Here is a 16,259-nt window from a genome sequence, read left to right on the forward strand (position 1 = left end):
TCCGTTTGCTTCTGTCAGTCGAGAGCCGAGAGCCGGAAAGCCGCAGCCAGGAGCAAGTCTCGCGAGAAGCCACCACCATCTCGTTTAAAGCCCCGCCCACCGCCGGACGAACCCTCACGCGGTTGGTCAGTAACAGCACGTGATGTAAAACGCTTCCTTGTAAGAGTTTCGCTCGGAGCAGAGGGGGACACAGGGACGAAGGTGCTCTCTGCTTATTCTACTTGCCTTTGAAGTAACAGGTTAGTTCTGTCTGTGATGTCTGTTACTTCTACTTTGGTCTGCGGACGTTCAAAGATGACTGAGCACCGTGACACGTGCACGCGGACCAACGGCGCAACGTGAGCTGACTCATCGAAGAGCCGCTTCGATGTTACAGGATCGTTTTTGGTTTGCAGATGTGGAGCAGAATCTTGCGTCCTCGTGTGATTGACACAACATCTGTCTGTTGGAGGAGTCTCTTCACTATGAAGCTGGAGACCAGTGAGTTCCAGTCTCTGTCCTCCGATGGACTGAACGAACTAGCAGGTGAGAGACAGCAATGACTGGACACCTGACAGTCGTTTGTCCACCATGATCACCAGGTCCTGCTTTAAATGTCCCATTCGACTCAAATCTTGATCAAAGGGATTTTAAGGAAATCATATGAAGGATTATTATCAGATATTCTCTGTATGTTCTGTGTTAATGTCTATAAACTGCACAGTGACGGTTTGATTCATCCAGTGAGATTGTTCGTATCTCCAGAAACAGTCCTGTGAAAAGTTCTCCAGCTGGTGTCAACGTGCGTGTTTGTTCTCCAGCGATTTTTGAGAAGCACGATCACGAGCTGAGGATCGCCGGCGGTGCCGTACGAGACCTGCTCTCCGGGAAGCGGCCTGAAGATGTGGACTTTGCGACCACGGCCACTCCAGAGGAGATGAAGCGCATGTTCCAACAAGCCGGCATCCGGATGATCAACAACAAAGGAGAGAAACACGGCACCATCACAGCGAGAGTAAGAGGAGGACTGTAGCTGCTCCCTTTAGTCCACCTGGGATCAATACAATACGCTTGATTTGCGATGGTGATGGATCAGCCATCATGATGGATTATGGGAGAAGCAACAAGAAGCTTTACGTGTGTTTCCTGGAATATTTAAATAACTCATCTAATGAGCAGATCAATAGTCTTCCAGCATTAAATGGCCATTTATTCCTCTTTGCTGTGTCGCTATTCATTACATTACATTACATGTCATTTAGCTGACGCTTTTATCCAAAGCGACGTACAATAAGTGCATTCAACCATAGGGTACAAACTCGGGAGAACAAGAAACCAGAAAGTGCAATTTCCTCAAATAAGCCAATTTACAATTTGCTATAGATGAGTGACGTTAAAAGTGCTACAATTTGTTAGTCTTTAGTCGAGGTAGAGTCTGAAGAGGTGTGTCTTTAGTTTGCGGCGGAAGATATTCCTCCGTGTTTGCTTTACTGTTGTTGTTTTTTTCATTTATTTGTAGCTGCACAATGAGAACTTCGAGGTGACCACGTTGCGCGTGGACGTCCAGACCGATGGACGTCATGCGGAGGTCGAGTTCACCACTGACTGGCAGAAAGACGCTGAGCGCAGAGACCTCACCATCAACTCCATGTTTCTAGGTGCCTGGACGCGTCCTGCATGTGCACATCGTTTCATTCTGTTTATGTATTTGTGTCACACGCTGTGTCGGTCTCCTCCCCTTTCCACACAGGACTCGATGGGACGTTATATGACTATTTCAAAGGACACGAGGACCTGCAGAACCGCAAAGTTCGCTTTGTCGGCAGCGCTGAACAAAGAATCCAAGAGGACTACTTGAGGATACTGCGCTATTTTAGGTGGGCGTTTCTCACTTAAAGCATTGTTTCTTTTTGACCTGAACGTCTGACTTGCCTCCCAGGTTCTACGGCAGAGTGGCCCTGGAGCCCGACGGTCACAAGCCCGAGACGCTGGCCGCCATCCGGCAGAACGGCCGGGGACTCGCAGCCATATCGGGGGAACGCATCTGGGTGGAACTGAAGAAGATGGTTGTCGGTAACCATGCCGCTCATCTGCTGGAGCTGATGTACCGTCTGGAAGTGGCCCAGTACATCGGTGAGCGGCGGTCCATGAAAAGGTTTAAGGAAAACAAGGACCCTCGGTCCGATTTCAGCTTAAATATGAACATGAACCTGGAGCCAGGAGACCATTACCCCCCTCAGCATGAAGAGGGAGAAACAGAAATGCGTATTATCTTTTTCTCATGTTCAAATTCATTTTGTGATACCGATTGGTCCAATACAACAAATGTGTTTTTCCTCTGAATGATTTTGTAGTCAAGCAGCCAACAAAAACACCAATTTCAGGAAGGTCTTTTGCAATCAATGGTTGCTTGAAGTGTTTTATACACACACACACACACACCTTGATTGGCTGATTGACATCTCAATGTCCAGAATCAGAAACCTCTACTGGAAGTTGCCGCCAATTTTAAACTGTTTCTAAATGACGGCGATCTTGCTTCTCGACCTCTGTGGTCCCGTGAAGTCTAGTGTTCGTCCGCTGTGGACTGAGAGGATTTAGTGGCTCCTGATGATCAAACTCTCCTCAGGCATTTGGTCCCTGCACAGGTCTTCTACCAGGAAACCAGCCTTCAACAGTACAATGTTCTTTGTCACGCCTGAAACTGAAGGTGCGCTCTGCTCGTCCCTCCTCAGGTCTTCCTCCAGATGGCAACATCGAGGAGATGAAGCGAGTGTGGAACGCCGCCAAAGACCACTCTCCCAAGCCCATGACGGTCCTGGCGGCTCTCTTCCGCTGCCCGGAGGAGGTGGAGAAGATGGACATCCGGCTGAAGGTGTCCAGGGAGGAGAAGACTCTGGCTCTGTTCCTGGTCAAGTACCGGCAGGAGCTCTGCAGGAGCCAAGACGAGCCGGACAGCCTCAAGCCGTTCACCGACTTCATCTTCGACGTGAGTTTCTGCCTCGTTACGTTGTCTGTTTTTTTTATTTTTGTGTGCGTGTTTTTAAAAAGAAGATTTAGAGTTTCTCAAAACATGATGTCAGTCAAACGTTTCATCACACTGGATTTAACTTAATAAGTTAGAAAAAGAAAGTTGGATCAGCACAACCAAACGAAAAGGACACTGCAGAGTAACTGGAATAACATCGTGTCATTATGTTGACGTCGTCTTCCATGAACACAAAGGATCTGTTTCTGTAACGATGTTCTTATCGGTTTGAAGGGAATGTGATTTAGTGGCAGAGCGACTGTCAGCGGCGTTTTTCTGGTTTGTCGGCGCTGTCAATCCCATCGTGTGGTTTAATTCCTGTGTTTCCTGTTTTCAGAGCCGGGAGCTGGACACCCAAAGTAAAGTGTGTGAGCTGCTCAAGTACCAAGGTGAGGAGAAGCTGCTGGCCGAGCTCAGCAGGTGGTCCGTCCCCCGCTTCCCCATCAGCGGTCACGACCTGAGGAGGCTGGGCATCACGTCGGGAAAGGACATCGGCGCCACCTTACTGGAGCTCCGCGACGTCTGGAAGAAGAGCCGTTACCAGATGGACAAAGATGAACTTCTTAGTTGCATCAAGTCTTAGATGAAGTGGAGGCGATTGTTCCTCGCTGCCGATTGTTGACGGTGGGACACGAGCAGCAGCTGATGGAGGCCGGTGCCGCTTTTATTTGTCCCCAATCGCCTGGAAGGAGAAACGCACACACGATGTACTCCTCGCCACGGGGTGACTGCTGATCTCCTCGCCACCATCTCAGCAGCTGCTGTGTTACTGACGCTTAGATGTTCAACCCGGGTTCCTCCTCAGTTTGCCTGCGGTCGTGTATCATTTCTTTGCTGCGTTTTCTGTAAAGAAAATGTTCTTTTAGTGAGAACCTGCAGAAAGCAAAGCCCCATGTTTATGTTTGACTGTGGTGATATAAATCTCCCACTACGCTGTAGAACATAACGGCGTTCGGCTCTTCTGTGTATTTGTTGATGGCTGGATTCCCCGTAAACGTCGGTGACGCCGCTTTGGGGACGAGCGCTGCTGTCCGTCAGGACGCCTGAACGCCGGCCTCTCGTTGGCTGTGCAGGCGGAGGAAGCGTCCAGATTCCCGTTTGAGTTTAGAACGAGTTGCATCTCGCTCAAATATAAAAGCTACAGGGACGTGTCCTCTCCCAGCGACTAGTTAAACATTGCGCCTCGTTCCTCTAATGGACAATTGAGGTAAAACGTTTAATTGACACTAAGTTAGAAATTGGTCCCTCAATCAGTGTTAGAGGATCGAGTTGGTAAAATAAGGAAGCTCTGTTGTCACCATGCTGATGCTGATGTGAACAGCTGTGCAGCGGCGAGCGGACCGAGACGCTGGTGGCCCTGATGTGTGAGAACACGAGAAAGTGAATAGTGAGTAAGACGACGTGTCCTTCGGACTAAAAGACGCACGTACGCTGCAACTGACAAGTTAAACACATATTTGCAATAACGGGTACATTTAGGAAAAGTAACGTACAGAAACAAGATTATAAACCAGAGTAAACACTTCTACAGGACCATGAGTAACAACACTAAACGGGTAATAAGTGCAAAATAAACGTGTTTTGGGGATTTTATTTGTAATGTTATTGTCTACCACGTGTTCTTAAGTATTCCTACATTTACACACAAAGTAGATGAGACAATTTCAGTGAGTAACTTATAACTAGTTTTAACTAGAATTTATTTATTTTACGTATAATTTGACAAAAGTTCTTCTGGCGCTGCCACACTTGCAAAAGACATCTTTTGACTCTTTGACTGATTGGACCACCTGGACTAGTCCAGCCTGAGGCACATATCTGGTTTGTGTGTATTCACGTTGATGTCAGGGACTTTCAGTCTTGACTCTTGCAGGTCTGGTCTTCGTCCAGCAGATGTCGGTGCCGTCCTCCACAACAGGCAAAGACAACCCTGTCCTGCTCGACTTGTAGTGCGTTGAGGAGTGATGCTCGTTTGAAGGGTGACTAGAACGTTCTGTGATGTAGAATAAAACACTTCTTGAAGTAAGAAGATCAAATCACACGAAGCAGTTTAACAAGGCGGGCTAACGTGAGACGGACTTGTTCATTGTGACAGATGTGCGGATCAATAAGTGCTCGGTGAGTCCCGGACAAATGGATCTCTCTGCCATCAGTCAGGCAGCCGTAGACACTTAACAAGCTCAGAGTCCGTCTCCATCAGAGGACCATTTATCCAGAAGCAACGCTGGAGGCCCGTCGGACCTGCGTACCAGGATGCTCGTCTCCTTTGGTGAATGCTGAGCTGCTGCAGCCACTTAGTGCGCTGCATTATTCATCCAGATCATCCACGGCGCTGCGTCCAGTCAGCCAGGAAACCAGTCCTGATCCTCCCAGAACCAGAGAGGAAAAGCTTCCTGTGTGGCGGATTCTCTCTGGAGAATCTTTCTCACTGTCCGTATCTTTGTGGAGGAGGTGCTGCAGTGGCCTGAGACAGATGCACTATGATCGGAGTTTCACAGCTGTTCTTCTAACCCCAATCGTCCTGCAGCGCCGCATGAAACAGCCAAATTGTTCTGCTTGTACCGTCACTGGCCAAGTAATGGCTGTAACATAAAGATAAGAGGTGTGTGTGTGTGTGTCCATCCGTCTTCCTGTGTTCATGTCACTGTGCATTTTTATCCTCGTAAAGATGAATTTCCACGCGCTGTCGTCACCCTTCTGATGTCATCATCATCCGTCAATCCATGTCCATTTACCACCATCACCAGTCAACCTGCAGGTAGAACACAAGGATTGCAGATGAGGCAGGTTCTCATTTCTTATCGACTCCCGTGAAACCAAACGTGGGTCCAGAAGCATTAAGCTCTTATCGAGGCAAGCGGCTTGATATCAACACATTGAGCTTTTCCAGCCACTGGAAGGACATGAGAGCAGGAGGGGGCGCTGATGTCAGCACCATGGTGTTGAGTTGGACAAACTTAAAAACATTTGCTATTGGTTTGAGAACTTACGAGACACTGCACACATTTGCTGCAAATCTCAGTAGTTGGTGTTAATTGTGAAACGGGGATCTGTGAAAGTAGGAAATGTAAACTGCTAATTGGCTGAAGGTTCACATTTACCATAAAACCACGGCAACGGTCTCACAGCATGAATACGTATGATCCATGTATGTAAACATATGTATGCAACTATCCGTAGACACGACGGCAGTGCAGGAATCCCATTTGTCAGGAGGCCGATCCAGTGGACGGAGCCGGGGAGACCAAGTAGCACAGCGAATGAAGATGACAGCTTCATGCTTCCATCACCCTGGTCGAGGGAGGACTGATGAGCTGCTTTCCTCCAGCAACCTCAGCCTTCATCCGTCGTCTCCTTGTAAACGGATTTGCAGGAGAGAACGTGTCTCTGCCATCGATGTCACAACAAAGACGATCAGAGCAAAAATAAATAAAAAATAACGTTGCAGAAAGTTGCTCTCCTCCAGTGAAGATGTCAAGCATCCTTCCCTGCTGTGAAGCTACATGAATAAACTGATCTCCAGGATTTTCAGTGGTTGTACAACAAACCGCCGCAGAGCTGCGATTAGAATTGTTTATGCATAAACTTGGATTTTGCACCATCCTTTAGTAATAGAGACGTAGTCATCTGTGCAAAACCTTCGCTTTGTGGTTAGACGCAACGTTGAAGAGGCGTGTCATCCAAGACAACCCCCCAAACCGCGTTCAGCATCTCATCAATCCTGTGGCACCACTGCGGAGATGTTTGACTACGTCAGTGACCTCCACCAGGACAAATGAAGAGGCCGCCTCCACCAAAGAGGGCGTGTAGCTGCATTCAGGAGTTCCTCAGTGTTCCAGAGCCTGGTCAGCTCCTGCTCAGTAACGGTCCCATCCTTGCTGTACACAGCTTGGATGGTTCCCCGTTTCATAATTTATATTTATTTTGGGCAGAACAGGGACATTGTCCTCTATTTGCAGGCGCTGCTGATAAACACCAAACACACAATCAGAACCAGGTAGTTGTTTGAAGGGAGCAGCAGTTTCCAATCAGCACTCCTGACTTGAAAAATGAGTAAAAAGTGACAAAGATCGAAACTGACAAATCGAGCAGCTGAGGTTGAAAGAACAACACAGTTCGGCTGTTAAACGGCTTCATTATGAGCAGCGGATACGTGAGACACACGAGTGTCCACATGCATCCTGAGGGGAGGTTCAGTGTGGCGACGCACCTCGTCTCCTGAAACACACGTCTGTCATTAATAGTTTGGCCTGGTTTACCTTTGACTAGAGGTGACTAGAGGTGACTAGGGGTGACTAGGGGTGACTAGGAGTGACTAGAGGTGACCAGGGGTGACTAGAGGTGACTAGAGGTGACCAGGGGAGACTAGAGGTGACTAGGGGTGACTAGGAGTGACTAGAGGTGACCAGGGGTGACTAGAGGTGACTAGAGGTGACTAGGGGTGACTAGAGGTGACTAGTGACTAGGGGTGACTAGAGGTGACTAGGGGTGTCTAGAGGTGACTAGGGGTGACTAGAGGTAACTAGGAGTGACTAGAGGTGACTAGGGGTGACTAGAGGTGACTAGGGGTGACTAGAGGTGACTAGAGGTGACTAGGGGTGACTAGAGGTGACTAGAGGTGACTAGGGGTGTCTAGAGGTGACTAGGGGTGTCTAGAGGTGACTAGGGGTGACTAGAGGTGACTAGAGGTGACTAGGGGTGACTAGAGGTGACTAGAGGTGACTAGGGGTGACTAGAGGTGACTAGTGACTAGAGGTGACTAGTGACTAGAGGTGACTAGAGGTGACTAGGGGTGACTAGAGGTGACTAGGAGTGACTAGAGGTGACTAGAGGTGACTAGAGGTGACTAGGAGTGACTAGAGGTGACTAGAGGTGACTAGAGGTGACTAGGAGTGACTAGAGGTGACTAGAGGTGACTAGAGGTGACTAGAGGTGACTAGAGGTGACTAGGGGTGACTAGAGGTGACTAGGGGTACCTGCAACGTGCGGCACATTGATTGAAGTAAATGAGTTGAGAACAGGAAAGAACACACACAGTCTCAATGACGCACAAAGAGACAGCAGGAGGTCCACCGTGTTGGGGGGGTTATGTGCCGTGTTGGGGGGGGGGTAATGTGCCGTGTTGGGGGGGGGGGGGGGTAACGTGCCATGTTGGGGGGGGGGGTAATGTGCCGTGTTGGGGGGGGGGTAATGTGCCGTGTTGGGGGGGGGGGTAATGTGCCGTGTTGGGGGGGGGGGTAATGTGCCGTGTTGGGGGGGGGGTAATGTGCCGTGTTGGGGGGGGGGTAATGTGCCGTGTTGGGGGGGGTCGCGGCATTGAGCTTATCAGACATGTCTGGGTTTTCAACAGAACGCAAAGAGGATCAGGATCAAACACTCAGACGTTGGGTGCTGATATTAACTCGGTGAATGTTCTCTAACTGCTTCTGAGCGGCGGCTGTAGTTATTTCAGCTTCTTTCGGTACATTTATCAACCAATGTTTTTATTCTAGTTTTTACTTGATTATTTAATGTTCTATTTGCATTTACTGTTACTTGATGCTGTCACATTTATCGCTCAAATGGTTTTAAACTTGATATAGGAAATGCATGCCCCCCCCCCCGCTGCTCTGCATCATGTGTTGCGTGTTGCCTGCAGAGTTTCTTCAGCCTTTAAACCTGCCCCTGGTCCGTATCAGGGAAGGTGGGTGAGTAGAACACAACCCGCTCGGTCTTTCTGTCGGCTAAATGACACGCGGGCCGGACTGAGATGAACGTGAGTTATGAATGTGCATCGCGGCCTGTGTCCTGTATCGCATTGGGGAGTCGGACCAGGACACGCTGAAAGCTGTTACACACTCGCATTCCTCAGGCAGCTATCACAGCAATCTGCACCCCCCCCCCCCCCCCCCCCCCCCCCCTGGATGTGAAAAGCAATATACGGAGTTCAGATAAAACATGTAGTTACTGTTTTTTACAACTTGTAGTTCAAAGGAGGCGATGAATTGCTGTTTGCCATCGAGATCATTGGTGGAGGTTTCCTGGTCTCTGGCGGTGACACCGACCCATCCAGGAAGTGATGGGATTACATCAGAGCAGAGCGCTGAGGGAAGGAGATAAGGGACAATGGCACCTGATGAACATGATGGCTGAAGGGTAAGTCTTGGGATGGAGAACAACATGTTCTCCTCAAGACCACAGCTAATCTGATTACTGTCCCCGCGCACCGGGGGGGGCGTTTGGACTGGGGTCAATAACGAAGGCTCAGGGTTCTGTTCTGTTGCTGCACATCTCAAATCTCTCCAGTTGAGACCTGATGATGAGGGTTAGAGCGCACTACTAACCATCAAGGCTATAAACAGGTGTGCTCACACTCACCTTCACCTGACGGACCAACTACCGTCTCTTAAAGTGCAGGTCATAGAACTTCTCTCATTATCCAGTGTATTTATTCAGGCGGTTTCTTATACAACATTTCTCTGCACAAACAGCGAAAGCTTAAAAAAAGGGACAAAACAAAAAGATGTGATACAATGATGGTTTTCATTTTGGGATCCTGAGGTTTCTTTATTTGTGGGCTCCACTTCACAGCCGCTCTCTGACTTGCAGATCTTAACTCTATTTGGCAAAGACTAAATGTTCCTTTCATCACTGAGCGGAGCCATGATGCAGTTAATGTATTAAAAAAACATCAGGAGATGTAGAAATACCCTTTGTGGATTTTTTATGAAAAAGCTTTTAATAGTTTCCCCAAGTTTTGGGTAAAATCTTGGTGACGGCCCACAAAACCCAACATTGAGTGTCAATGGGAAACAAGAACAGTGGAATAACGCGTCAAAGTCACCTTTTGTTGCCTGAGCTCAGTGTCCCTTGGAGAGCAGCCCCCCCCCTCAGGGAGAGAGGCTCAGCGAGTCCACGACCCCCCGGAGCGCCGTCACCTCCAGACCTCTGCAAGCCGACATCAAACTGCAGTGGAGCAAAATAGCACCACTGCAAAGGGAAGGTGTGCATCATTTATAGCTCAGGAAAAACCGCCGCATCATCGTAGTGAAGAACTGGCAATGAAAGTGCTTTTATGACCCTGTCCAGGTGCAAAGAAACTGTAGTTCCTATTTAAACAGGAAACAAACAGTAAACACATCCATGTGAACAAAACAGATACAACACGGTGACGTGATGAGAATGATGAGCAGACACCATACGACACACAGTGTGACACACACACAGTCTTTGTCCCACACGGGACGAGCAAAGGACGCGTTGGAGGCTGATCTTTAACAGCAGAGGGAATGATTGCACACTAGAGGATGGATGCACACACATTGCTGTGATTGACAGTCGGTCAACTTCTATGACGCTTACCCGTTATGCTGGAGTCCATCCCAGATGATCGGTGGAGGTTAGCTGGACCCACGCAGACGCAACATGCAAAGTCAACACAGAACATTGAAAGTTACAATGTTATGAAATGACATGATTACCGAATAATAACTTCTCCACATCTCCTGCAAGCTTCTCAAAAAGATATAAGTAAGCTGTTGCAGTCGTCTTTGGTCATGAATAAAGAATATGCTCTGCTCTGAAGTTGACGTGTTGCAGGCGCAACTTACTTGAAACGGTCCTTTTTTTAACTTTGTCAAAGTCAAATCTGACGGCCTTTTTGATGTGACTGGAGCTCACGCTGTGAAGACGCTGCTCTCATTAGAAGTTCCTTAAACTCACAGCCTCAAATCGCATTAGATGAGCGTGACAAAATCCCCGGTGATGCAACTCCACGCAGCTGGTGGATGAGTTCACCAACGATCACCGTGCCGAGGAAACCAAGTCAGAAAGTTGTCGTCTCGTCTGTTTGCACTCTCAAGGTCACGCGGTCACACGTGCATATTGATGATGGAGATGATAGACAGTCAGTGGAGCAAGTGCCAATCAATGTGGGGGCGGAAAACAAATTAGCTTGACAAAATGTGTGTTACTTGAAGGCTTCAACGCACACACTCATTCACACACAAACGCTGCATCAAACACCTGAACCCCCCCGACCCCAAATCGTCACAGCAAACCTGAGGGTCAAAAAATAGATGTGCAAAAGCTGCAGGTTTTCATGGAAAACAAAGTGGTGATGAGTGTTCCAGCCGGCCGTCGGTGACGTTAATAATTGATCAAATGCTCCAGTTGGTCTCGCTTCCAGCTTTGTTGTCTTTCAGAGCACTTCAGTTCCCCTCCAGCGGCTCCAGATGTTTCACGTTTCGTGGCGCCAAAACCAAGGAGCCCAGTGCTTTGTCTTACAGGCCACCACGTAAAGGGGCAGCGACATCCCTGCAGCCACAACGACCACGACATGAGGATGCAACGAATGCAACGTGCAAATTCCCATTTACGCATCGAACACCAGAAGACTGATTCATGTTTCTGTGCGATGCTCAATGTGCCTTAAATCCATTGATCAAAAGCCTTCAGTAACTAAGCCAGTTTCTGTTCTCCCTTTGGAAAAGATCTTTCCAGTGATGCATTTAAGGCTTCGATCCAAATCTGTGACACTGGAAGGCTTTTTATTATGAGTCACAATTTCTTAATGTGTGATGTATATATATATATATATATCTATGCTTTGCATAGATATATATATATATATACATATTAGTATAGTAACACATTGGTATTATTATCACAAATGCAAGTTCCACTTAATCACTCTGGAGACTTGCTAAACGTGTAAAATGATTTAATCTGTTGTTCTCTGGTCTATGAAGATGGTGGAACCTGTTTTCGTCTGCGGCCGCTCAGTCCCTGGACTACTTGTGAATGCGTTCTTCCTTTTAAGACTATAAAACGTATGAAAGGTAGAAGAAGAATCACAATGTTTCCTGGTTAGAAACATGCAGCCACCAATAACAACACAGTCCGAGACCCCCTGAGCAGAGCTGTCTTACCACCAATGGGTTTGTACACCTGACGTCTCTTCTTTGACTACGACGTCATTGACACGTCAATGGGCAGGTGTCCATGCAGAGTCAACGTCAAACGCAGATAACACATCTGTGTCGTGTTCCGTGTGTGTGTGCAGGCGGCCCTTGAAATATGAATCGCGCCGTGTTTCAAGCCACTGGATTGTTTGATAGAAATCCGTGCGGATGATGGGAATCAGTTCCCCCTTCAAAGATCTGTGGCTTTCTCCCCCCTTTCTGTCACGCAGCTCAACTGATGTGAAGACGGTCTCGTCCGGACGTGTTGATCGCTCGGTGAGGCTGCATTCTCATTCTCATTGTTACTCATATGAGATCCATGTGAGAGTTTTCTGCCTTTTGATCTTATTGGCTTTCTAAAATTCCCCCCAGTGGATTCAAAAAGGGATATTCATGCATTCAGCAGTGGTCTGCTTGAGATGTTCAGATAAGTGACGTCTCTGACCCTCTGCTCGCGTCAGTATCTTCTATGTACAAAGATGAGCTGTAAAGCAAAGACAGAAGCTGAGAATTCTTCTTTATTTGGGAAATAAAAGACGATTCCCTGCATCTGAAGCCGTTACGGTGATGTAGTGTGAATGGAACAGTGTTATCTGAAGCTCCTGATGATGAAGTGAAGCCACTAGCAGTTCACTGACTCCACTTGTTTTGCATATGCATCGATATGTTCGGCCTCACTGACTTTTATTGCCTCTGCTTTGCATAAATTAGCAGATGACTTCAATGATTTTGTGTAGAACAACATTATTAAGACTTGATGATTGACACTGACAGCTTTTCGTTCTTCACAGCTTTATTTTTAGTTAATTAAACCATGCATTGGCCTGCTGAAGATGTTCATATCATACATAGAGTGTCTGATTTAAAACTGAAAAGCAGAGATTTGAAGTCCATTAGGATTTGGTTAGGACAATGATGTCATATGATTATTTTCTAGAGGTTGGCCTTTGCAGATTCATAAAAAAATATATTAACCTCTTGTCTGTGAAACAATATAACAAATGTAATGTAATCTATTTTGATTGAATCAATCAAACGGGAAGCAACCATCTCATTTCAGCATGATGTTGAGTTTAGGAAGCTTGTATTCACCTTCGTTCATGTGAAGAATAAAGAACAAAGACAACATTTGACAGGAAATCTATGACTTTAACTCAGCCGCCATTTACAGCATCAAATGGAGCTGAACATCTCCAGGTTAATGAGGAGAAGACAGCAAGAGAAGCTTGTCCAACTCTGCCAACTCAACAGGGACAACCAGACACTTCACAGTGAGGCAACATCTATTTTTTCCATATTCGTTATGAGGAGGAGCTCCGATAAGATCCCTCAACCTTGTGTCAAGTGACATCGATGTAACTAAACACCAGCCACACACATTCCCATCATGAGCAGCTGCTCTTTGTGCTGAGTGCTACTAAAGTAAATGAGTAACTACCACTTAGCATTTAAGTGCAGCCTCACCACCACATGACTACTGCGACATGACCGAGGACTCTTTTTCCTTCGGCTCATAAGGACACTAGTACATGTACAGCGAAAACACGTCATGGTCTAAAATACACCTTATACACACTTTAGTCTCGTAGCTTTTTGATTTTCTATTTGCGTCTTTTCGGTTAAGTGCTGTTTTCTATTTTTGCTTTTGGGCTCTTCTTCAGATCGTGTCGGCTTCATCTCTGTTTCTTTCCTCCTATGAGGACTTTCAAAGCCGTCAGCGGGACACAAAGTGGAAGACATCAAAGGCCTAACAGAACACATCTCCTCTATCAGTGAAGTAGATGATAGAGGAGATCAGAACGAAGCTGCTTCCTCTGCTGGCGAGAAGCCGAGAAGGTGGTTTGAGAACGCGCAGAGTCGTGGTCGGATCTGATGAGAGAGCTGAAGGCCTCCAACTCTTGTGTTTGTGTTTGTGTGTTCTTATGGGAGAAACAGCACGAGGTCATCTTCCTCCTCTGTGTGCTCTTCACTCACACCGCCGGGGAAATGCCAAATGACCCATGAAAGCAGAAAGCTGGAGCTCCTCCTGAGCCTCCTGAGGTCTCGTGGGGAGACATACGGCCCCAGCCAGCAGCAGGCAGCTTCATTGCTACGAGCTGTGACGGCCCTGCCTATTGGCTCATGTCATGACGTCACTGTCTTTCCCAGAGGTAATGCCATCAACTGGATTGGGAGCAGCTGGGGCGTTCTGGCAGTATAAGAGCTCATGGTTCCTGCCTGCCAGGGTCGCTGGTTTTCCCTGGCCAGCGTCCGCACCTTTGTTTTGTGTCTTTTGACGTTTAATTTAGGTTCACAACATTCCTCCGACATGATCAAGCACCCACACTGACATGACTGAAACTACTGACGTACACACCTCATAGTTGTTTTACTTTTGGATTAGTTACTTTACTTAAATAAATATATTTGGAAATCACCTTTGCATTGTGTCTCTCCCGTGTTTTGTCATCCCCTTCGAGCCGGGTCATGACAAAATGGGGGCTCGTCCGGCCGTTCGTCTGCGCAATTTAGTCGAGTGTGTTTAAATTTAGTTACTTGAGCTTGTGATTTGGTAGGCCTGGCTGCAATGGTGTTTTAAGTACGGATTTTTTGTAGTCGGTGCCGGTGGTTGCGCACACGTGGAAAGTTGCGATAGAGCGTGCTTGTTGCGTTGGTTAGTTTGCCTAGAGTGTAAAACATTTGGTTGTATTCGTAGTAAATTAGGGGAGAGTTTACAGTGCATGTGGGCTGACTGATCAGGGAGAGCATCGGATTTGGCACAGTCTGTCTATATATCGGTTTGTGTGGATTCCTTTACCTTCAGCGGGGTCAGGAGGAGCTTGTTTTATTTTGGGTTCGGTTGTTTAAGTTTATGCCAACGTCCGGGGAGACAAGTGTGAGTGTTCTTAGCGTACCTGGAGATCAAAGTCTGGAGCGGAGTTTTCCCTTGTAGGTTTGGTAGCGTTCCTCTTTTAGGATCGTTGCGTGGGTTCGTGGTAGTGTTGTGGTGGCATAGTGGTTAAAGCTTTGGCTTGGGAGCATATCCGTGTCTTTGGGAGAGTTGCTGGCTTGCTAGTTGCTCCCCCGGGGCAGCGGTCTCTGGTGCATAAATACCCACCACTGCCCGCTGCATGAAGACTAGCCGGGAGCTTAGATAAGGGGGTTAATGTTAGATAGAGGGGAAACTCCAAACCGAGATCTTGGTGCGCACGGGGATACCTCGCTGTCTTGCTGGTCCTGTTTGGCATAGATTGGTGTTGTTTGCCTGTTCTGGGTAAACTATTGATGTTGCGATGGCTGAATATGAGGCGTTCACGGCAGCCCCGTCAGAAGAGGCCTTGGAGAGCTGTACTAAGAAGCAGTTATTGGAATTGGCTGAGCATTATTCAGTAGTTGGGATGGATAGGAGGCGTAAAGACGATATTAAAGCTGCTTTGAAATTAAAACTTTGTGAACTGGGAGTTCTTACGTCTGGCCGGTCTCCACCGGTCGTATGCGTTCCTGCACAAACTCAGGGGTTGACTTTTGAGCAACAGAAAGAGCTTCTCCTGTTGCAGATGGAGCATGAAAAACTCAAGTGTGAGTTGGACGCTAAAAAACAAATTGAGCTGGAGATGATCCACCAGCAGACCGAGAAGGCAAGGATGGAGCTGGAGAGCTATCGTCTGTCCCTAGGTAAGGACAATAAGTGGGCTGGTGAGAGTGAAGGTCGGCAGCTGTCTGGGGTCGGTGCGCGGCCCTTCGACATAAACAACTTGCGGTTGTTGCCACCATTCAATGAGAAGGATCCTGACTCGTTTTTTGTGATGTTTGAGCGTGTTTCCACGGCGAGGGGCTGGTCGGATGGAGACTGTGCTCTGCTGCTCCAGTGCGTACTCACCGGTAAGGCGCAGGGGGCATACTCGTCTTTGAGCACGGCTGATAGCGGTAGCTATGTTAAAATAAAATCTGCCGTGCTGAAGGCTTATGAGTTGGTGCCGGAGGCGTATCGCCAACGGTTCCGGGCTTGGGAGAAGAGAAGTGGCCAAACGTATGTTGAATTTGTTCGCGATTTAACAACTCATTTTAAACGTTGGCTGGCTGCGCTTGAGATCACTACTTTTGATGATTTGTGTGAATTAGTCATTTTGGAGCAGTTTAAAAACAGGTTGCCTGGTCGGATTGCAACCTACATTAATGAACATAAGGTTGCCTCCGCTGCAGAGGCTGCTGTGTCAGCAGATGAGTATGTGCTGCTTCATAAGGATGGTGTGAGAGAGCGCACGCCCAACCGCGATGATGCTGGCTGGGGTGAACACAGTCGAAGCACCGTAGCGGCTGACCAGATGCGT

General features: G+C 47.7%; 1 protein-coding gene across 1 annotated transcript; it reads left to right on the forward strand.

Moving 5' to 3' along the window:
- Positions 1–105: 105 nt before the first annotated feature.
- On the forward strand, positions 106–3,953 carry trnt1 (tRNA nucleotidyl transferase, CCA-adding, 1). Its single transcript, XM_040202828.2, has 8 exons — positions 106–239; positions 396–525; positions 801–994; positions 1,499–1,637; positions 1,730–1,856; positions 1,919–2,112; positions 2,715–2,968; positions 3,345–3,953. The coding sequence occupies exons 2-8, from the start codon at positions 396–398 to the stop codon at positions 3,588–3,590; spliced, it is 1,284 nt and encodes a 427-aa protein (XP_040058762.2). The 5' UTR covers positions 106–239; the 3' UTR covers positions 3,591–3,953.
- The last annotated feature ends 12,306 nt before the right edge of the window (positions 3,954–16,259 follow it).

This window comes from Gasterosteus aculeatus, chromosome 17 (genome assembly GCF_964276395.1).
Source record: "Gasterosteus aculeatus chromosome 17, fGasAcu3.hap1.1, whole genome shotgun sequence".
In the NCBI taxonomy this organism is placed as follows: domain Eukaryota; kingdom Metazoa; phylum Chordata; class Actinopteri; order Perciformes; family Gasterosteidae; genus Gasterosteus; species Gasterosteus aculeatus.